Source organism: Miscanthus floridulus, chromosome 16, assembly GCF_019320115.1.
Source record: "Miscanthus floridulus cultivar M001 chromosome 16, ASM1932011v1, whole genome shotgun sequence".
Taxonomy (NCBI): domain Eukaryota; kingdom Viridiplantae; phylum Streptophyta; class Magnoliopsida; order Poales; family Poaceae; genus Miscanthus; species Miscanthus floridulus.
The window spans coordinates 10,476,932-10,497,781 of record NC_089595.1 but is presented as its reverse complement, the minus strand read 5'-3'; the positions used below and the strand labels follow the sequence as shown (position 1 = coordinate 10,497,781).

Sequence of the window (20,850 nt, the reverse complement as noted above, 5' to 3'; positions counted from 1 at the left end):
TAAAATACACGACTTCGGTAATATAAATTTAGGCCATTGGATTCCCCTGAGACAAGTAGTTATGACTGATGTTGTATCATGTAAACGACACAAATAGAGTATAGCTGTATAGGTCAAAATCATTAATTTCAAACGGAGGGAGAAGAAGCTGGTGAGAATTGGTTTCCAATCATCTATAGTATATTAATTATTTTTTTGAAAGCTAGCATTAATCATTTTTTTTTACAAAGTACACATCTAGAGGGAGAATTGATTAAGCAAAGCAAGAGAAAATAGCAAAAAGAAAAAAAACATCTACTAGTACATCAAAGAAAACTGGTGGGCCTAAAATAGCGGCCCAGAGCCCAGTAAAGAAGACATCCCCTCCCATCCTCGTGCAACCCCGCCCCGCCTCCGTCGCCGCCGACCTGTGCGGGTGCGCCACCGCAACTGCCGCTCCGGTGCCCGCAGCCCGCTTGCTTCGCACTTCGTCTCAGGCCGTGCTGTGCAGTATCCAGCAGGGTATTTGTGCTTTATTTCGTATTGTGAATTTTTAGGTAATGCTCAAGAATTCTAGGTCAGCCATTGCTTGCTGGTACGCCCCAGCCCCACCTCATCCTGTCCTCCTGTGATTCCATGGTGATTTGGAGTTGCTCTTCTTGTCTCCGTGGATTCATTCCCAGAGCGGCATGGAGGAGGCACTACCCACTCTTGTCTCCCAGGCCTACTGCATCGCCGCCTATCCACCACTTCTCCTCCTCCTCCGCTCGACGGTCCACCAAGAAATCTGCCGCAAAGGCGCCAATGCACTCCTCCATTCTTGCCGCAAAGGCGCCAATGGACTCTTCCAGAGAGCCCTTCTATGTCATCCGCAAAGGGGATGTCATTGGCATCTACAAGACCCTCAGTGATTGCCAAGCCCAAGTCAGCAATTCGGTGAGGACGATAGACAGACACATCATGACTTTTCCTTCCCTTACCACGTGCAGCGATTGCTATTGCTTCATTTTTGCTTATGATATGAAATGTATCGTGCTTCGGACCTAGGTATGTGACCCTCCAGTCACTGTCTACAAAGGCTATTCTCTGCGTAAAGAAACTGAGGAATATCTTGCTGCGCGTGGGTTAAGGAACGCTGTCTATTCCATTGATGCAGCAGATGCAAGGGACGAATTGTTTGGCGATCTGGTTCCCTGCCCTTTCCAGGTAAACAATGCAGTGCTCTATGTCTCCATCACTTGGCAATGTTTTACACTACAGATTAATCCGACTTCTAGACATGGTATCCATTCATATAGTAATAATATATAAACCAACACATTATTATCACGAAAATAATTGTGTCTATACATTATATATTATTATCTATGCAACTGCCTCTGATTCTCAGGGCCTTACTTTGTCTCAGACAACTTGAGTGTTAAGCTGATCTTTGAAAGTTATATCTTCAGGTGGTTGTGTTGCACTGTTGCTACTTGATTTTGCTTTCTTTTTCCATGAATTTATTGTACAGTACTGATTTATGCAAGTTTCATTTCAGCAACCTGATGAAACCAAACAATCTACTTTGAAAATGTCACAGGAGATGGTAAGATATTTTTTTTTTCTTCATGATAAGTGTGAATGTATGGTCTCTTCAAAACTGCTCCCTATAGTACTTATGAATTTGTTATTACTTACACTGACTATCATTTTCTGAAGGAAACCAGACTGTCACAGCATTCCAAAGCTGCTGATCTGGAAACATTACCTGATAGTGAAGTGAGTATATGAATGAAGGCTTCTTGCCTGATTTGTTCTGTACTTATGTAGTTATGGGTTGATGTCTGCATGTATATTTGTGATGTACCTTCACTGTCTTGGGGATCTTGAGCTCTTCCCACCAGTGCACTCTATCTTTTACAGCTCTCTTGTATTCTTGAATTTGACGGAGCTTGTAAAGGAAATCCTGGGAAATCAGGTGCTGGAGTCATAATTCGGCGGTTAGATGGATCTGTGGTATGTACACCAGTCTTAGCTCAGCTGTTTTTTTCTTCTTCTTTTCTTCAATTATCATTCCTAGCTATTTATTGTGTTCCCCCCCTTCTACTGAAGATTGCTCTACTACGTGAGGGTTTGGGTGTTATGACCAACAACGCTGCTGAATATCGTGCATTGATCCTGGGGCTAAATTATGCTTCCAAGAAGGGATTCAAGTATATTCGTTGTCAAGGTGATTCTAAGCTTGTCTGTAACCAGGTGAGTTGCTATTTCTCGGCTTTTGTAACGAGTGCTGCAGTTCATTCTAAGTCTTCAAATTCCACTAAAACACTAAGTGTGTGGAGGGCTGGCAATTTTAAATGGTTTTCCTCATGGACTTTGATCTGAAAGTCATATTCTGCAGTTTTTCTTCACCAAAGGAATCTTTTTATTCCAATCACTTAAAATACATGGCCCAAAGTATACGTCACAATGATAGAATCAGGTCTCATTTGTATTAACGGGCCTTCATTTCTACAGCATATGAAGTCTGGTGAGCCTAGATGCTAGAGCACTTGGAATAGCTTGTTTTAGCTGCGAGCAGCTCTAGCAACATTCAACTATTTGCAAGCAGCTCTAGCAACATTCAACTATTTCATAACAAGAGTAACAGTTATGATTTCTGGAGCAGGTTCGAGGTGACTGGCGTGCTAGGAGTTATAATATGGCTGTCTTGTGCGATATAGCCAAGGAACTAAAGGAAACATTTCTTACATTTCAAATCAACCATGTTTTGAGGGTAGGTCTCACATTTCCATTGTCATTTGGCCTCGTTCACATTTACTGCTAGATTTGTGGTACAACACGTGTTAGCTAGACATTAGCATAGCATTAGTTCAGAATGGATGGAGTGGCAAATGATGTTCAAGGTTGTTGCTTCCAGTTATCCCAATGTCAGGTGCTAGTTAACATATTTATTCCAGAATTTCATCAATCTTTATGACTTGAAAACATCTAGGTTGACAGCTCTATAGATTTGAAAGAGTTTCCTAGTTTGATTTAGCAGTCAAGACAAGGTGGTGATTTTCAGCAGCCCTCTGAATACCTCTCGAGTAGGAACTCTAAATTTGATCTGTTAGCATGGCAGGCACACACATATATAAACTCTACTAGATTTCAATCGCACTTGGAGTTTTCTCCATGGCAACTAATCCTTGAAAACATTGTTACTAAAATTTGTTTGTTACACAGGAATTCAACTCGGATGCTGACGTTCAAGCTAACTTTGGAACCCAACTTGCTGGTATGAGGCTGCTGTGATTACCTGACCTTTGAATTGCTAGCTACAAAACAGATACCTGATTTGATCTCTTCCTTTGTACAGTTGATGAAGTTCAAGAGCTGTCCGTTTGTTGAGTTGTCATTGGCAGAGAAAACAAGACTTGGGACTTGAGAGTATAGACTATTAATACTAATTGACCCAGGTGATTATATCACAGGGTGCAGTTGATATTAGATATTCACATCTGTGTAGTGACACATTCGGCAGAACATATGTGTAGTGCCAATCTACTGTATTTTGGAAAGGGCAGAAGTTAAAGTGTTGCTGGTGAAATTTTCTTCTCTTGTGCCCTGCCCTGCCTTGCCCTCTGTTTTTTTACATATCGTATTAGGTTTGTCCTAAGTCCAAGATTTCTCTAACTTTAGCCACATTTTAAAAAATATTTGACTCAGGATAAAACTAATACGATATATAAAACAACGGTGAGAGTATGCCTATGACCACTGTTGTAGCAACTGACAGTTGACTGAGCATTTTGGTAGCCGACGTGGATGTCAACTGCCACATTTTTGCCACAAGCAGATATGACCAAGTACCGTACCTGCAATATTTTGCTCTTCAGCAAAGACAGGTCCTAAGGGTTTGAATGTCTGACCACGTTTGGCGTACATAGTTTGGTTTTGTTTTGTGTTGTCATGAGGACCTTGATTCTTTGTATATGAAATTATGAACTGAATTGAAGTATCACAAGTGCATGGTTACGGAAAAACTATTCAATAATGGGTGCCGTATCCTTAAACCCGCGACGTACGTCCACAATCATCGTCCAAAAGGAATCTAATTCTAGATTTGAACTAAAATTTAACTAAATTAGTAATAGAAAAAAATAATGTCAATGTTTATGCCTCCAAATAGGTTTACTATTTTTTTATTTAACAAACAGATTTACTTTGAAAATTTTATTCTACAATTAATCTAATAAAACTTATTTGGTATTATAAATATTAGTATTTTTATATATTAGAGTTAAATTTAAAATTGTTCGACTCCTTAAGGTAAGTTTTTCTTTCTTTTGAACAAATGAGTATTTAAAGAAGTTAGAGCATCTCCAACAGTTCCTCAATACCTCTTCTTATCCTCATAAAACTGTCATATTAGGGACATCTATGTTTTTTTTCTTGCTCCAGCAGTTCCCCAACACCTCTCCTTTTTTTTATGGCCACCAATATTTTCCTCATCTCCCCTCAAAGAAAGGGGGAGATACAACTCCTCCAATACCCTGGGGAACATCCCAACTATCACTTTTCAGTCATATTTTCTCTTACACTTCTGTGAGACCCACCTTACATATGAGTATTGGGAAAGATATATTATAGTACTGTCACAGAAACTCTCTCAATATTAACAAAAAGATGATATTGGGCTACCCCATCTTTCCTTGTTTGATTGAAGACGTACTCCTACTTGCGTTTGGCGTCACTCCCCTTGTCTTTCCCTGCTGCTGCTGTCTGTTGCCTGTGTCCGGCGGGGAGGGGAAGCCAAAGCCATGGCGGCGGGCGGGGACGGCGTGGCTCGGCAGGCGGAGCTCCGCCGGATCGAGGGCAACGTCTGCTTCAAGAAGGCCCGTCTCGGCGCCGCCATCGACTGCTACACCGAGGCAAGAAACCTCCCGGTGCCCTCCTCCCTGACTTCCCCCAAATTCCCCCGTGCCCTCCATCCACTCCCGCGAGCTGGCTGTGGCCTGAGCTCGGAGATTCCTTCCAATTTTAGAATGCGCTCCACAACGATGTGATTCACGCGTCCTCCTATCCTTTGATCCCCTGCAATGACCGCGTCTTCTTCTCTTTGGTTCCGAGCCGTGTGTTACACGAACCAAAGATTTTTCTTCTTCTCCTTGGTTGGTTGTTTCTTGACGAAACTTGACTGCCTAATCTGTGTTTCCTCGCCAGGCAATTGCGCTCTGCCCCGACGTCGCCGTCTACTGGATGAATCGGGCCCTGTGCCATTTCAAGCTCAAGTGAGTGAGTTTACTGTTTGGTAGTAATTGCTACCTCCTCTCCCACCCTTTTTGGCAAGAAAGAAACGAATATCTGAAATCTCGTGCACAGGGAGTGGGCCAAGGTCGAAGAGGACAGCAGGAAGGCTCTCGCGCTTGATCACACTTTAGTCAAGGTCACATTCTTATTTCTTCTTTCCTCTCAAAACTAATGTGCCAATTTCAACTAACCACTATATATTATGTAATCACTATCCTTAACTAACCGTTCGATTGATAAATAAAGACAAAAAAGTCACCAGTGAGGCCACGTGATTGCTCTGTTCCTTGTGTGATGTAGGGGCACTATCTGCTGGGGTGTGCACTGCTCGAGAAGGAAGAGTCTGCTCTTGCTATCAAGGAATTCGAAAAGGTTCCTCATTTGTCCCTTGTACGTATGATGTGAATTCTCAAGGAGTTTCCTTGTGTAGGAGTAGTTTGATTCACCGCATATGGAGGCATTTTTGCCTGTCTTGCCATGATTACATCTTGCCCCTGAAACACCAACTAGATGCACTAACTTCCATATTTAATTTAAGATGCACTAACTTCCATTTATGATAAATAAAACATCCAAATATGTACTACCATAGCAGATGTGAAATGGCGCTGACCTCTGAGGAACAATTACCATAAGAGTTAACTTGAAAGTTTCTAGACTTGTACAAACATGTGGTTGTTTCATGCATCTAAGTTGTACTTACCTTGTTAGTTGTTAATCTAAAGTTGTTTTCTTCACCTTGTAATGCAATTCCGACATATCTATACCTGTTTCCATTTACTCAAACCTTTCAATAGCAGTGGTCGATAGTACTCAACTATAATTAATAATCGCATAATATTATCTTGATATTCTATTTCCTCTGTTCTGTGGTGGATATATTGTTCCTTGTCGGTACTTTACTTTTGAGAAGTAGAAGCACAGTGATGTAATAAATGTGTAAAAATTAGTATATTCCTGGGCGCCTCTCCCTGCGAACTGTGAAGTGCCACTGAGTCAAGAGTTGTAATAACAACCTATATACTACTAGTAACTGGTGACATGCTAAGGCTATGGGGATGCTTGGTTCCTTTGCTAAGGGTGGCTAACTGGGTCACTACACACCACAACTATGTATTGACATCCTTGTTTTGACTCCGGCTACTGATGTCTTGTCCTGTCACATTATTTCTAAGCTCTTGCTCGTCTTATCATGGGAAACAGGCTCTAATTCTCTTGAAGTCCACGAATTCAACGGATGAAATGGCCGAGGAAATTTGGCAGGTCCTTGCAAAGGCAAAATACTTAGATTGGGAGAAGCATTCCACTGAACGACTATGGAGGATGCAAAGTCTGAAGTATGTTAGATATTAAACCTAAAACAACATAGCACTATCATTTTGCTTTAGATCAAGCACTTCTTGTCTTGATATGGCTGATCAGTTGAAGTTTCCTGTTGTTAAAGTCTCTTAACAGAAGCGTATCCCGTGGACATGCAGGGAAGCTTGTGAAAGTGCTCTGCAGGAGCATCACTTTCTTACTGGTACACTTGAGGAAGACTCCAATGGGTCAAGCAATGAGTATTCAGAGCAATTCAAACTGCTATCGGAGGTCTTCAGCCAAGCGACAATTGCCGATACACCAGCGGATGTATGAGCAATGCTCAGAATAAACTTTTGTTTTTGTTAACCCTTTGGTTTCTATACCTGTGATCTGAAACTGCTGCTGCCATGCTGAATCCCTAGGTGCCCGATTACCTTTGCTGTCAGATAACTTTCGAGATTTTTCGAGATCCAGTGATCACACCCAGTGGTGTAACATATGAGAGGGCTACACTTGTTGAACATCTCCACAAGGTGTGCCCTTTCGCTAACTTGTGAACTTGTTTACTTTTTGTATGTACACAATGACAGATGTGGTTACCATTAGCCTAACCTAACCTAACCATTGCCTTGCTGTTTCAGGTTGGCAATTTCGACCCGGTGACACGAGAGCCTTTGAAAGAGCATCAGCTGGTTCCGAATCTAGCCATCAAGGAAGCAGTGCAGGCCTACCTGAAGGAGCACAGCTGGGCTTACAAGCTGAACTGATGGATGTCGAGTGCTTTGCTAACTGCAGATGCTGATGAATGGGGGTTGCCTTTATTAGAGTTTGATTTTCTGATGCGTTGGGATCATGAGATTGATTAGATAGCTCGATTCATCATTCTTAGTATTGATTGGGCAACTTGACTTGTAACTGCAAACACTGTTTGGATGGATGTAACGGAGTAAGTGTACATAAAACATTGGAGGTTAGAATGGAGATTTGCATAAGTTGTTGACTTACCAACTGTTTGGTTGGTTTACTCAAAAAAAAAAAAAAAAAAAAACTGTTTGGTTGGTTCAGTTCACTACGTGTGTGATTGCTATATATATGGTGCAAAAATCATGTCGCAAAATCAGGGCTCTCGCCCTCGTCTAAAAAAACTCCGGCAAATCCCTTGCCGCTTTTCTAAAAAAAATCAGGGCTCTCGCTCTCACTCATCCTGGGTCTTCTTCAGCACAAAGATTTGTATCGATATTGTTGTTCCACCACAATGGATGATAAAATAATAACTTGGATCCACAGTCTTGATGGCCAGTGGATCAACTTGAGTCTTGAGCTGGTACAAGTACAGATGGTACAAATCTGACTGAAGCTGCATGACCCACATACTTGCACTTTCTGCACATTTGATCCCTGTCATATTCAATCATCTTGACACCACCAGACCTGATCACAGTTCCCTTCATAGTGATCAATTTCATCATGTGCGTGCAAGAAGTATGAGCAACAAGTAGTGATTTCACAAAAAAAAAAAGAATCATTCATCATTTGACCAAAAGAAGATGATCGAAGAAGAAGTAGGCACTGTCATCAAAAGAAATAAACTAAACAGGCAGGTACGGAATGAACTCTTTTTAAAGGATGAACGCATCACAGATAGATTTCTGATTTTAAAATGCTAGCTTGTTGTCCAATTAAACAACTGACTGAAACATCAAATTGAGAATTGGATTGCGGTTGCTGTTGCGTTGCATTCGCATGTACCCGTTCCCCCCAACCTTCTCCAATATTACAATCTAGCAATCCACCTCTGGATGACCGAAGAACCAAAAGAGATGCTGGTATAATATTGGGTCTCCCCCTCCTGATGGATCAAAAAAAGGTTGTATTAAAGTTTCGATCGCAAATTGAAGAAATGAAATGAAATCTTTATGTACTAACTCCTAAACGAATTGTTTAGGATTGTGAGGTGAAAGAAATCATTTTATCTACTAATAGTGGCCAAATTGGTGTATTACCAAACCACGCCCCCATTAACACAGAGTCGTCGAAAGTGGTACCGGTGGTGCTGTAACCAATCGTGGTTCAGCGAGTGTCCACAGGGCCTTCGGTACACGCCGCCGGGGTATCGCTTGCCGAAGGAATCATCGGAGGCGTCGATGGTAACCACCATAGGCACAGTTCGACGTCCAAGCAGTGGCGGAACCAGCAAAATGATAAAGGGGGCCAGCCAAGCCAATAAATATGGGTAACATGACCATATTTTGATGTATATATATAATATTTATACTCATATGAATATTTTTTTTTTGCTATGACAACACACAAAAGTGACTTTCGGAAGAGAGGATAAGAGAATTTTTTTTTTCATTTGAGGCTCGTTTTTTTATTTCGAAGCCTTGTCTTGAAAAGCTTAATGATCGTTCTGTTGTTGCAAGCTAGAAAAAATAGGAATATAAAGAATTAAAAAGTTAGGAATTAAAAAAGTAGGACAAGTCAAATTAACCTATAGAAAATATAAAGAATAGTAAATTAGAATACAAACAAAATTTGCAATTAAAAAAATTAGGAATAGTATCAATTAAACAAACAAGTACTTTTGGAAATAGAAACTACGTATGCTTTGCTTAAAGCCCGTGGGGCAATTAAACAAACAAGTAATTTTGGAAATAGAAACTACGTATACAAACAAGTACAATTAGCAATTGCTTTGCTTGTGCGTCTAGCTAGCGTCCCAGATGTGGCTATTGTTTAGCTTGTAGGAGTAGACTTCTGCTCGGCTGCTGTTTAGCCTGTAGGAGTAGACCTCTGCTCGGCTGCTCCATCTGCACTGCTCAGCTGCTCTTGCGCCTGCATAGTGCAGACCCTCTGCTCACCTGCTGGCCGCTCAGGGGGCCGCGGCCCCTGCTGTCCCCCTGGTTCCGCCTCTGCGTCCAAGAAGGCCGCGACCCAGTTGAACCCGACCATGACCACGACGGGGGATTTGGCGGCGGTCTAGCATGTGTCCTGCCTTCCTCGGTACAGCGGGAGGCGGCTTCGAACGCCATATCACCATTGTTGATTATGTAGTCAAAGGCCTTAAACACGAAGCCGCCTCTACAGCCACCGTTCCTTATGTCAGAGTCCACCAGCTGCTGCACCAACAGGTCCACCGGGCCGTTGTTCCTCTTGATGGCATTCAAGCTCTCCAGCGCGCCGGCTGCTGCCATGGCCTAGCAGCACTCGCAAACAGTACCCTGGTCCTTGACCATGGTCACGCATGGCACGGTGGCCGTTGCAGTCTGCTATGCGCCAGTCAATGGTATCTGGTAGTCCCTCCTTTTCTTTCGATGGCGTGACGTTGTTTAACTTCACGTCGACGTTGACGTGGCGCTCCCCGCCATCCACGACAGACCTCTGACAGGCGTAGGCCGCATGAACCACGTCGGCCGTCCTGTATGCGAAGACACTGAGGCCCAGCGCTGTCGCCTGTCTCCTTGAAGATGTCGAAGCGCCGGAGCTTCTCGCCAGCTCGCGCACCACCTTTTAGCGCGCGCCCCAGCGCTCGTACAAAGCCACGTGACTCCATATCCTCCGCCGTGAACAACTCGACGCCGGTGGCCAGCGGCTGCGCCAGCACCAGCACCAGCACCACGGCTAGTACAAATGTCGTCCTCCTCACCATGCTGCAAGGTGCAAGCCACTCTCCACTCTCTGCTCTGGATGACTAGACCTCTTTGATCTGCTTTGCTCTAGTGTTGTGTTCCCCACCTCACAGACCCTCTCGATCTTACTTATGCTGGAGTGAGTAAGGAGTACTGGATGACGACAGCAACATGATTTGTTAGTTGTGCCTTGTGCCTTGTGCCTTGTGCTAGCTGTCAGCTGTAGCTGAGGTCGACTATATGTGTGTCGGTAAATGTTTTGAATAGCGGGCCATGATATTTAGCGGGGATCTTCTTCAAAAGCTATTAAAAGCTATAGTAGGCTACAGTAAAAGCTATTCATTTTGCCGTGTTATAGAAAACATGAAAATTCTTAATAAGTTATGCACATAAATATTTAACTAAACAAAAGAAATTATGAACACAAATACTCAAATGCATGTAGAATATCTACAAGAATATGAACAATAAAGAAAAAGGGGAGGGAGGAGATAGCTCGGCGGTGGAGAGGGGACGGACTAGTGTTTAACAAGTGAAAATGAGTGGAGGTGAGTCCCACTTATGCCCTTAGACAATTACATAGGCAATGGCTATTTACAAGTGACCCCTTGTTGGGTTTAGATTTCATATGACTCTACTCTCTAGCTACTTTTTCTGAGAAAATTAATTGGGCCTCTTCTACGGGGATACTTGGCCCATATACCCCATGGGCTCCCCCAACATCGCTCATGGCAAACACTTCAGCAGGAGGGGGCTTCGTGAACACTTCAGTGACTACAATGACTCACCCACACCAACACTTCCACGCAATGGGCCTCACCATCATCTTCGGTGACTACAATAACTAACCTTCGATGCCAACAACTAGAGGGCTTCTCTGACGTCAACATTGAAAAAATATCTTCACCAATATCTTCGGTGACTACATCGCCAAAACTTTGACATGAGGGGCTTCGTGGACATCTTCAGTATCTACACCTACATTGCTTTCATCAACACCTCTGGCACGAGGGCCTTCGCCAACATCTTCGGCGTCCACAACGACTCGCCTCTGCCAATACTTCAGCATGAGGGGCTACCAACATCTTCGGCAACTACGACGACTCGTCTTCACCAACGCATCGGCAGAAAGGGGCTTCGCTATCATCTTTGGCCACTACAATGACTCAAGAGCCTTTGTCGATACCTTTGACATCAACGTTTATGACAACTTGCCCTCATCGCCTAGTTTGAGGGGCTAAATCAACTCGTTCGGCACTAAGGTCTACTTCACCTTCCTCGATCACTTCGATTCGAGGGGCGCACTAACAACTTTGGTCTAGACATCTACTTATGCTATTATGCATGGCTACTATGACTATGTAAACTACAACAAGCACAACTGAATATTCGGTCATGTAAGGATCCTTGCTAAGCCTAGAGGGGGGGGGGGGGTTGAATAGGCGTATCTGAAAACTTAACACAAACTAAAACAGCGGATCAGTACACTATCGAAAGTTCTGACACTGACACCCGAAAGTTCTGACAGTTGTCGGCCATCACGTCAGCGCTGAAAGGGTGACCGGCATCACGTTAGCAGATGCATGCATGGCGATGAAGGGTGACCGGCATCACGTTAGCAGATGCTGGCGATGCTTGTCCAGAAGATTAATACTGAACCCAACTCATCAACCACTCCTTGCTTGTGAATACTCCGTACGTTATGATTTATTTAAGCCATCATGTTAGTCCATGTACTCCCCCTTGTTCAAAATACATGTCGTTTTAGGATTCCTGCTGCTCTAGTTTTTTTTTTCTATCTCTAACTATGGCCATCTCTATATACAAAATTACTTTGATTGACAATGCAAGATAGATATTATTAGATTCACTAGGAAAAGTTGTTATTTTTTTAACCTGGTTGGTTTTATTTGAAAGAAATGGCAATATTTCCATTTCCACAAAAAATATTGTTCGAATCTTTACCTTGTAGACTGTTGATTTCCTAAACGCACGGCATGTATTTTGAACTGGAGGACAGTGCCTGTATTTCATTGTATAACTGTTGTATGATTTTATTTGTTAGTCACTAGTACACTGGTGCTTTCTACTGGCGCCACCCATTTTTTCTACTGGCGGTTTGAAACGAGCAGGCGCCAGTAGAGTTAAAACGGTGGGCCCTCGCTTCAAACCGCCTGTGCAGACATATTTACACTAGTGGTTCGCGTAAGATAACCGCCTTTAGAAATGCAACATTTACACTGACGGTTTTCTTTACTCAACCGCCAGTACAAAGACAATTTACACTGGCGGCTGTTTAAGTTAACCGCCTTTAGAAATGTAAAATTTACACTGGCGGTTTTCTTTACTCAACCGCCAGCATAAAGCCCACTTGCAGTGTCGGTTATGTTACATAAACCGCCAGTAATACATCCAACGCGCGAGCCAACAACCTTCCTGCTCCGATCGACCAGCACTTATTGCAGCCACGCGAGCCACTTCTTCCTGCTCCCTCCAACCAGCACTAGCCGGCCACCTTCCATTTGTTGCGACTTGGAGCTCCAAAAACCGAAAAATACAAGGGGGAAGGTTGAGGAGGTGGCTTAAGAAGGTTAGTTATATAGCCTCTCGTAACTCTTTTTGCATTAGTGCTTTTCTCACTTTTGGGTTAAAACAATATCTAGCTAGATAGAGAACTTTCATGCATGGTTGTGTTTTGAGAGAGAGAGAATGGTAGTAGATTTTTGTCTTAGGGTTTCAATGCATGGTGTCTTAGAAGATTTGGATTTGTGGTGTGTGCCTCTCAAAGTTGAGAAAAACAAGTTCTAGCTAGAGAGAGAGTTTCGAAATTAGAAATGCTGCGAAAGTCAGAACTTCTAATAGGAAACATAACTTCTGATTTCCGCAGAGAGAGATTCATGCATGGTTGTGTAGATTTTTGTCTTAGATGTCGAAATTATTTGTTATCAGATTTTATAAATTGTTATCTAGATTTTGTATCCACTAAACTAGATTGTTTGAAATTAAAATAATTTTTAGTTTATTCAAATAATCTTACCCTCAATAGGGTTCTTCATCTTTCTGTCTTCGTACATTTTTGCGAAGCTTTCCTTGGTATCCTCCCTTCCATCACTCTCTTGCGCTACTTTTTCCGTCTGAAATCGCACCCTAAGACCAACAACACTTCTGTTCTTGGTGGGTGCGGGATCCAATTTCGCCAAAACAAGCAAAAATAGTTCTTTGACTATACTCTGGTCGATTCTATGAAAGACTGGAGAATCAAGTGGTTCTATGCTGGCAACGTGGAGCCTTCCCTCGCTGTGCACTCGGATGCTGGGCCGGTTGTCAATGATTGGTGGGAGAAGACGCCTCTGACAGCCGAGGACCTCAAGAAAATCAAGCCATTTCTTGATAGAATCAAGATCTTGAAACAATAAGGCTTGACCGGGTTCGGGATCGTTGCTAGCTACCTTCGTCACCGGGTTCAACCCTTGAAGGCGAGGGAGACCTACGGCTTCGAGTATGCCGGGGCCGAGGATTCTTCCCGGATGATCCCCATGCAGGAGCTGACAGAGGAGGAGATTTTGGAGCGCCTCCGAAAGATTCTGAGGGGTGTGAGCGTCGTCTCGCACCAGGTCGACGAGTTCTCTGCTACCAATCCGCCTCCAGCTGTAAGTGTCATTTATCTCAAATAGTACTTTTCTTTTCTGCCTTCCCTGCTCAGTCTTGTAGATGTTGATCTTGGTTGTTTGCAGGAGTGGGGGTGGAACTTTGATGACATGCCTCCGCTGCCTTCGGAGAACAACCCTGGCAGGTTTGGAGAAGGCGGGATCCAGGGGCCGGGTGGCTCCAGTACTGCAGTTATCCTCCCGGGTGTTTCTGTTGGTGAACCCGGGCTAATGCATTTGGAATACGTGCCCCGTAACCCGTATTGTACCCTAGGGTACTCGGACTTCCGGGAAGAGGGCACGGGAGGACGACTCCTCTACTAGTGCATCTGATTCCAAGAAGCCTCGTCCGCCGAGCGCCCAAATTACAGGTAGCATGCTCTTAGGTGAGCATATCATTGTTCTTCTTTCGCCTTTCTTTTTTCTTTGTTTGATTTCCTTGTTTGTTCAGATGGTACTATTGTGGAGCTTCTCGAAGGTGAGGAGGAAGATGATAGTGCGGCCCTTGTCACCCGTCGGTGAGTAGTCGAAGTACCTATCCATGTTGTTTTGTAATGATCTAACTTCTTTTTTTGATGATCCGTCTTCTTTTCTTCTGACGCTTCTTTTGTTGGTAGCCGGGGATCAGGCCAGGGTTCCGGTGGAGCCACGACGCCTGTCCTGCCAGCCTTAGAGCAGGCAGGTGCTGATATCTTGTCTTGTGCCATGCCTCCGCCCAAGCCATCTGCAGGTATTGGCTTAAAGAAGAAAACTGCCAAGTAAGTTATTCCGACTTGTTCGCCTATCTTTTTACTTTTTGGCCTGTTTTCTTGCTAAGGAGTTCCTTTTTTACTCTGTAGGTCGTCGTCGACGCCACCCCCTAGCCCCCAGCCAAGTTCTTCGCTGGCGGGTGGTCCCCTTCCGCTTACTGGTTCTCAGGACTCAGAGTGGACGATCAGCGAGGCGGTGGCAGGAGAGGCGGCGATCCAGGTTGAGCAGCCCGCTGTGGAGTCTGTTCGGGTTGAGGAGGCCATGACCAAGGTTTTTTTTATCGGCCGATATTCACTGAAATTTCCGAAATTTCCTTTCTATCCACATGGTCCGATAAAATTTGACATCGGCCAAATTTTTCCCTTCTTTCCTGCTCTCACACAGACAACCCAAATTCAGCCGTACGACGGTCCCACACTATAATGTTTTATTCTTGTTTTTATCGGTGAACAAGTGATGTTTAATAGCTTAGGAATAGTTTCAAGTCAAATTCTACGAAATTTTTTTAAAACAATTTGAATTTTTTTTTGAATTTGGTCCGATATTTCCGATATATCTTGCTTATCCTGTTTATTCATGACCTCCAATAAATTTTTATTTCCGATAATGAAAACCTTGGCCATGACCATGGCAGAGAACCTGGCTGCGACTTTAGTTGGGGCTTCTACTGTCTTGGACACGGCCTTGGTCTTGGCGTCGACTTCTTTGCCACCTCCTTCCCTTGCTGGTCGATTTATAGATGACCAGCATCTAGCGGATGAGGTGGTGCAGGAGTTTGATGTTACCCATCGTCTGTCCGAGTTGTCCGCCGTGTGGGCAAACTTGATGGCCGGCACGGCTTCCTTTGGAGAGCTGCTTCAGGTAGCTGCCTTCACTTTCTTTTTGATTTGGTGTTCAGGCTTCTTTTTCCCTTCTCTTTCTTACTTTCCTTGTTTTTTATGTAACGCCTTTTCTCGGGACCAGTCCAGCTTCTTTGGCTCAGGCGAGGTCGAGAAGAAGCTGGTCTTCGAGGTGAACCGCTTGAAAGCAGAACTGGTCGTCAAACAAGTTGATCTTGAAGCCGAGCGCCTAGAACGTCAGAATTCAGAGGGAGTCCTCCGCGCTCAAGTCGTCGAGTCAGAGAAGCGAAAAGAGGACGCTCTGGCTGCTTTAAAAGAAGCGTCCGAGAAGTCCGACGGCCTCAATGCAAGAAGGATTTTGAAGGTATCCGAGTTCTTCTGTACCGTCTTTTTTTCTTGTCTGTTGGTTTTCTGATTTTTGTTTTGGGTATCGCCAGCTCTTCAGAGGAGCAATAAGAAACTCTCGGACGATCTCGAGGCTACGAAGGCAATAGTCCAGTCTGAGTATAATCAGGCTGAAGAGGTAACTGAACGTGCTGAGGAAGAACTGCTAGGTTGATTAGGCGTGGGGCTGACCGGGATCTTGTGCAGGCTAAGGAGACCATAGAAGATCTAACCGGCAAGCTGGTGGTGGCTACGAAGAATTGGAATGCCTTGTGGCAATCTTTCCGCTCGATCGCCGACCTTCTTCGAACCCCGGTGGATGATGGGCAATCATGGGGTCAGTTTGTCCCACTGATCCCTGCTCGCTTTCAGCAGTTTTTCAAGAAGTGCACCCAAGTTTGTACCAGGAATGTCTTGGCCCAGGTCCGGGTTCTTGCTCCAGCTGTTCCTCTGGCGAAACTTGCAGAGGATGCCGAGAGCCAAGAGTACTTGGACGCTGTCGAGCAAGCGGAGGCCGAGGTTGATGAACTGGCTGGGAAGATTGTTGAGAATTTAAACATTCAGATCCCCACTCCAGATGATAATGCTTGATTTGTAATCAACTTTTGTACCCGGGCTCCTTGTAAAAATAATATTTTCTGCTGTCTTGTACTCATGAGGACTTTATATCTTTCAATGCAACTTTCTTTTGATTTTCTATGTGGATGTCTCTGCCCATGTTTATTCTTCAGACGAGTCATCTGAGTAGTCAATCTTGGACTTGGCACATATTGTAGTGCCGTATTGGACTTGCGACTTAGGGCACTTTGAATCTGATAGGGCGAGCGTAGGCTTAGTAGCCTTTTTACTTTCACCCGAGTCGATCGTCTCAGGATAGGTCGAGTGTATATGTACTCTCATCTAGGTCGAATAATCTTGGGATAGGGCGAGTGTTGGCTTAGTAGCCTTCTTTCTCTCATCCAGGTTGAATATCCTGGGATAGGTCGAGTGTTGTTTCACTCTCATCCAGGTTGAATAACCTAGGATAGGGCAAGTGTTCTTTTACTCTCATCCAGGTTGAATAACCTGGGATAGGGCGAGTATTTATGTACTCTCATCCAAGTTGAATAACCTGGGATAGGACAAGTGTTAGCTTAGTAGCCTTCTTACTCTCATCCAGGTTGAATATCCCTGGGATAGGTCGAGTGTTCTTTCACTCTCATCCAAGTGGAATAACCTGGGATAGGGCGAGTTTATTTTACTCTCATCCAGGTTGAATAACCTAGGATAGGGCGAGTGTTCTTTTACTCTCATCCAGGTTTAATAACCTGGGATAGGGCGAGTGTATATGTACTCTCATCCAAGTTGAATAACCTAGGATAAGGCGAGTGTTCTTTTACTTTCATCCAGGTTGAATAACCTGGGATAGGGCGAGTGTATATGTACTCTCATCCAAGTTGAATAACCTGGGATAGGGCGAGTGTTCTTTTACTCTCATTCAGGTTGAATAACCTGGGATAGGGCGAGTGTATATGTACTCTCATCCAAGTTGAATAACCTGGGATAGGGCGAGTGTATATGTACTCTCATTCAAGTTTAATAACCTGGTATAGGGCGAGTGTATATGTACTCTCATCCAAGTTGAATAATCTGGGATAGGGCGAGTGTTCTTTTACTCTCATTCAGGTTGAATAACTTAGGATAGGGCGAGTGTATATGTACTCTCATCCAAGTTGAATAACCTAGGATAGGGCGAGTGTTCTTTTACTCTCATCTAGGTTGAATAACCTAGGATAGGGCGAGTGTATCTTTACTCTCATCCGGATTGAATAACTCAGGATAGGGCGAGCGTAGGCTTGGTCAGCCTGTTTGCTCTCATCCGGTGTTGGGAACAACCTGGGATAGCTTGGTTTTGTAAGACAAGTGTTGGTGATGAAAAATCATCTTTATTATATTGATCATGAACCTTGATTACATAATATCTTGGAGGAAAAAATCTGTCTTGTGTCCTTAGGCGTAGAATCTTCGTAACTGGCTGATGTGCCATGAGTTTCTGACTGGTATGCCATCTTCGGTCATCAACTCATATGATCCTGGCCCGGTAACCTTGGCAACGATAAAAGGACCTTCCCATGGGCTGAGTAGCTTGTGTCGTTCATCTGTTTTTTGAATGCGGCGAAGTACTAAATCTCCAACTTGAAGGGTACGTGGTTGGGTGTTTTTGTTGTAGTGGCGCCTCAAGCCCTGGAGATAGCGAGCAGATTGTAGAGTAGCGTTGACTCTGACTTCTTCTGTGCTGTCTAGCTCTAGCCTTTGGGTGTGTTCAGCTTCTCCTTCATCATACTGCTCTATCTTCGGTGAGGTCCAAATCAAGTCTCCTGACAGTACCGCTTCTGATCCGTATACTAGGAAAAAAGGAGAGTATCCGATAGCTCTGCTTACTTGAGTCCATAGCCCCCACACTACTTTGGGCAATTCTTCAATCCACTTAGAGCCATAGTCTTCTAGTTCTTCATACAATCTGGGTTTCAATCCGGCTAATATGAGACCGTTAGCTCTTTCTACCTATCCGTTAGCTTCAGGGTGGGCGACTGATGCGTAGTCGATGCTGATACCACAATCTTGTGCCCAACTTCTGAACTCGATGGCCGTGAAAGGAGAGCCTAAATCCGTGAGGACTCGGTTGGGTATGCCAAAGCGACGCATGATGTCTTGGATGAACTCAACTGCTTTAGCTACGCTGTACTTGGCGAGTGGTTTGTATTCAATCCATTTGGTGAACTTGTCAATAGCCACAAAAATGTACTCAAAACCACCCTTGGCTTTCTTGAGAGATCCTACCTGATCCAGCCCCTAGCAAGAGAACAACCAAGTGGGTGGGATGCAGATAAGATTGGGTGCTAGAACATGAGCCTATCTTGCAAACATTTGGCAGCTTTGGTACTTCCTGACGAGTTCTTCTACGTCTTTTAAAGCTGTCGGCCAGTAGAACCCGGAACGGAAAGCTTTGCCTACTAGAGTTCTGGAGGCAGCATGGTTACCACAACATCCTGATTGGATTTCCCCTAGAATTTCTTTGCCTTCATCTGCCGTGATGCATTTGAGTAGTACTCCTGATGATGCAGCTCGTCTATAGAGTTTGTCTCCCACTAGGATGTAGTTCTTGCTTCTTTGAACAACTCGGGTAGCTTCTTCTTTATCTGCTAGCAACTTATTCTCTTTGATATAATCAATGAAAACCTGAGTCCATGAGGTGGTGATTACCAAAATCTGGATGCCTAGAGCTAGGAGTTCTAGAGTTATCTCACCGGGTTGTTTGATAGAGGGAGCTGACAATTCCTCTACGAATACACCCGGTGGGACCTTCGCCCTGTCCGATCCGAGCTTGGCAAGGATGTCTGCTGCAACATTTGAGTCGCGCAAGACATGTAGGATTTCTAGTCCTTGAAAATGTTTTTTGAGTTTGCGTACTTTGGCACAGTATGCATCCATGTTGTTTTTGGTGTAGTCCTAGTCTTTGTTGACAACTACTGCTGAATCGCCGTAGATGAGTAGTCGCTTTATTCCAAGAGAGATAGCTACCTAGAGTCCATGGATGAGTGCTTCATATTCTGCTTCATTGTTTGTAGCTTGCCAGAGGATTTAAAGAACATATTTGAGTTGTTTTCTGTCTAGAGATATGAAGAAAACACCAGCACCTGCTCCTCCTAGCTTGAGTGATCCATCAAAGTACATTTTCCAGTAGTCAAGGATAGCGTCTGGTGTTGGTTGTTGTATCTCTGTCCACTCGGCTACAAAATCCACGAGTGCTTGAGATTTGATTGCTTTGCGATGAGTGAATTTTATGTTGAGTGCACCAAGTTCAACTGCCCACTTGAAAATGCATCCAGTAGCATCTTGGTTGTGTAAGATGTCTCTGAGTGGAAAGTCAGTTACCACCGTGATCTTGTGACTGTCAAAATAGTGCTGGAGCTTGCGAGAGGTGATCAGGAGGGCATAGAGTAGTTTTTGTACATGCGGGTACCTAATCTTTGAATATGAAAGTACCTAGCTGATGTAGTAGATGGGTCGTTGTACCTTGTATACGTGCCATTCTTCTTCTCTTTCTACGACGATCGCTGTACTGACCACCATGGAAGTTGCTGCAATATATAATAATATAGCTTCATGCTTTCTTGGGGGTGTGAGAATGGGCGAGGAGGTGATGTATGCCTTAAGCTTCTCGAAAGCGCCCTTGGCTTCCTCTATCCACTCGAACTTGCCCGTTTTCTTTAGCAATTTAAAAAAAAGGTAGTCCTTTTTTGTCGAGTGGTGAGATAAAGCGATTGAGGGCTGCCATACAGCCTGTCAGCTTTTGTATATCCTTGACGTAGTGTGGAGGACCCATCTCTATTATCGCCTGGATATGCTTGGTGCTAGCCTCAATCCCACGATGGCTAACTAAGAATCCGAGCAGTTGTCCAGACGGTACGCCAAAAACATATTTGTTTGGATTAAGCTTCCATTTCCACTTAAGTTCTCGAATGTTTGCTTTAGATCTTCAATAAGCATGTCTAGATCCTTTGTCTTTACTACAACATCATCAATGTAAGCTTCCGCATTGTCGCCAATCTGCTCGCCTAGGCATGTTTGGATGGCTCTCTGATAAGTAGCGCCAGCGTTCTTAAGTCCAAACGACATGGTTTTGTAGCAGTAGGTGCCGAACGGTGTGATGAAAGAGGTCTTGCTTTTATCTTCTTCTCTTAATGCAATCTGATGATAACCTGAGTAGCAGTCGAGAAAAGATAGTAAAGCAGATCCTGCTGTTGAGTCAACAATCTGGTCAATGCGTGGTAGCCCAAATGGGTCCTTTGGGCACTGCCTGTTGTGATCTATGTAGTCGACACACATACGCCACTCAGCCATGTTCTTTTTCTGTACTAGGACTGGATTGGCCAACTAGTCAGGATGAAGAATTTCTCTTATGAATCCGGCTGCCATCAGTTTTGCGATTTCTTTCTTGATTGATGTTTTTTTTGTCGGGTGAAAAACATCATAACCGTTGCTTTACAGGCTTAGAGCCTT

At 44.0% G+C, this 20,850-nt stretch overlaps 2 protein-coding genes and 1 long non-coding RNA gene across 8 annotated transcripts; all 3 read left to right on the top strand.

Annotated features, from left to right (window-relative positions):
- Nucleotides 1–47: 47 nt before the first annotated feature.
- On the top strand, nt 48–4,092 carry LOC136514260 (uncharacterized). 4 transcript variants are annotated; one of them, XM_066508247.1, is made up of 9 exons: nt 48–915; nt 1,027–1,185; nt 1,520–1,567; nt 1,681–1,740; nt 1,885–1,977; nt 2,074–2,217; nt 2,630–2,737; nt 3,190–3,241; nt 3,323–4,087. In XM_066508247.1, exons 1-9 carry the CDS (start codon nt 616–618, stop codon nt 3,352–3,354), a joined length of 996 nt encoding a protein of 331 aa, XP_066364344.1. In that variant the 5' UTR covers nt 48–615; the 3' UTR covers nt 3,355–4,087. The 4 variants fall into 4 exon arrangements, 2 of the variants coding, with proteins under 2 accessions (XP_066364344.1, XP_066364345.1); XR_010773595.1 differs by lacking the exons at nt 3,190–3,241; nt 3,323–4,087 and adding an exon at nt 2,363–2,491 and having other exon boundaries at nt 2,630–2,736; XR_010773596.1 differs by lacking the exons at nt 3,190–3,241; nt 3,323–4,087 and adding an exon at nt 2,350–2,491 and having other exon boundaries at nt 2,630–2,736.
- Nucleotides 4,093–4,678: 586 nt separating this feature from the next.
- LOC136512995 (E3 ubiquitin-protein ligase CHIP-like) lies at nt 4,679–7,571 on the top strand. Of its 3 annotated transcripts, none has more exons than XM_066506997.1 (8): nt 4,679–4,877; nt 5,170–5,237; nt 5,329–5,392; nt 5,557–5,646; nt 6,460–6,593; nt 6,735–6,885; nt 7,005–7,091; nt 7,200–7,571. In XM_066506997.1, exons 1-8 carry the CDS (start codon nt 4,767–4,769, stop codon nt 7,323–7,325), a joined length of 831 nt encoding a protein of 276 aa, XP_066363094.1. In that variant the 5' UTR covers nt 4,679–4,766; the 3' UTR covers nt 7,326–7,571. The 3 variants fall into 3 exon arrangements, with proteins under 3 accessions (XP_066363094.1, XP_066363093.1, XP_066363095.1); XM_066506996.1 differs by having other exon boundaries at nt 4,683–4,877; nt 6,981–7,091; nt 7,200–7,568; XM_066506998.1 differs by having other exon boundaries at nt 4,693–4,877; nt 5,557–5,628; nt 6,981–7,091; nt 7,200–7,567.
- Nucleotides 7,572–15,694: 8,123 nt separating this feature from the next.
- On the top strand, nt 15,695–16,344 carry LOC136512237 (uncharacterized). The gene is made up of 3 exons (XR_010773012.1): nt 15,695–15,787; nt 15,861–15,946; nt 16,015–16,344. It is a non-coding gene; the product is annotated as an uncharacterized lncRNA (long non-coding RNA).
- Nucleotides 16,345–20,850: the final 4,506 nt, after the last annotated feature.

What these genes read in the sequence shown, in the direction of transcription:
- LOC136514260 (XM_066508247.1), top strand. Translation starts at nt 616, where the DNA reads ATGGTGATTTGGAGTTGCTCTTCTTGTCTCCGTGGATTCATTCCCAGA. An exon ending in AAGCCCAAGTCAGCAATTCG is followed by an intron (nt 916 to 1,026) that starts GTGAGGACGATA and finishes CTTCGGACCTAG; the next exon opens with GTATGTGACCCTCCAGTCAC. An exon ending in TGGTTCCCTGCCCTTTCCAG is followed by an intron (nt 1,186 to 1,519) that starts GTAAACAATGCA and finishes GTTTCATTTCAG; the next exon opens with CAACCTGATGAAACCAAACA.
- LOC136512995 (XM_066506996.1), top strand. Translation starts at nt 4,767, where the DNA reads ATGGCGGCGGGCGGGGACGGCGTGGCTCGGCAGGCGGAGCTCCGCCGG. An exon ending in CCATCGACTGCTACACCGAG is followed by an intron (nt 4,878 to 5,169) that starts GCAAGAAACCTC and finishes TTTCCTCGCCAG; the next exon opens with GCAATTGCGCTCTGCCCCGA. An exon ending in CTGTGCCATTTCAAGCTCAA is followed by an intron (nt 5,238 to 5,328) that starts GTGAGTGAGTTT and finishes TCTCGTGCACAG; the next exon opens with GGAGTGGGCCAAGGTCGAAG.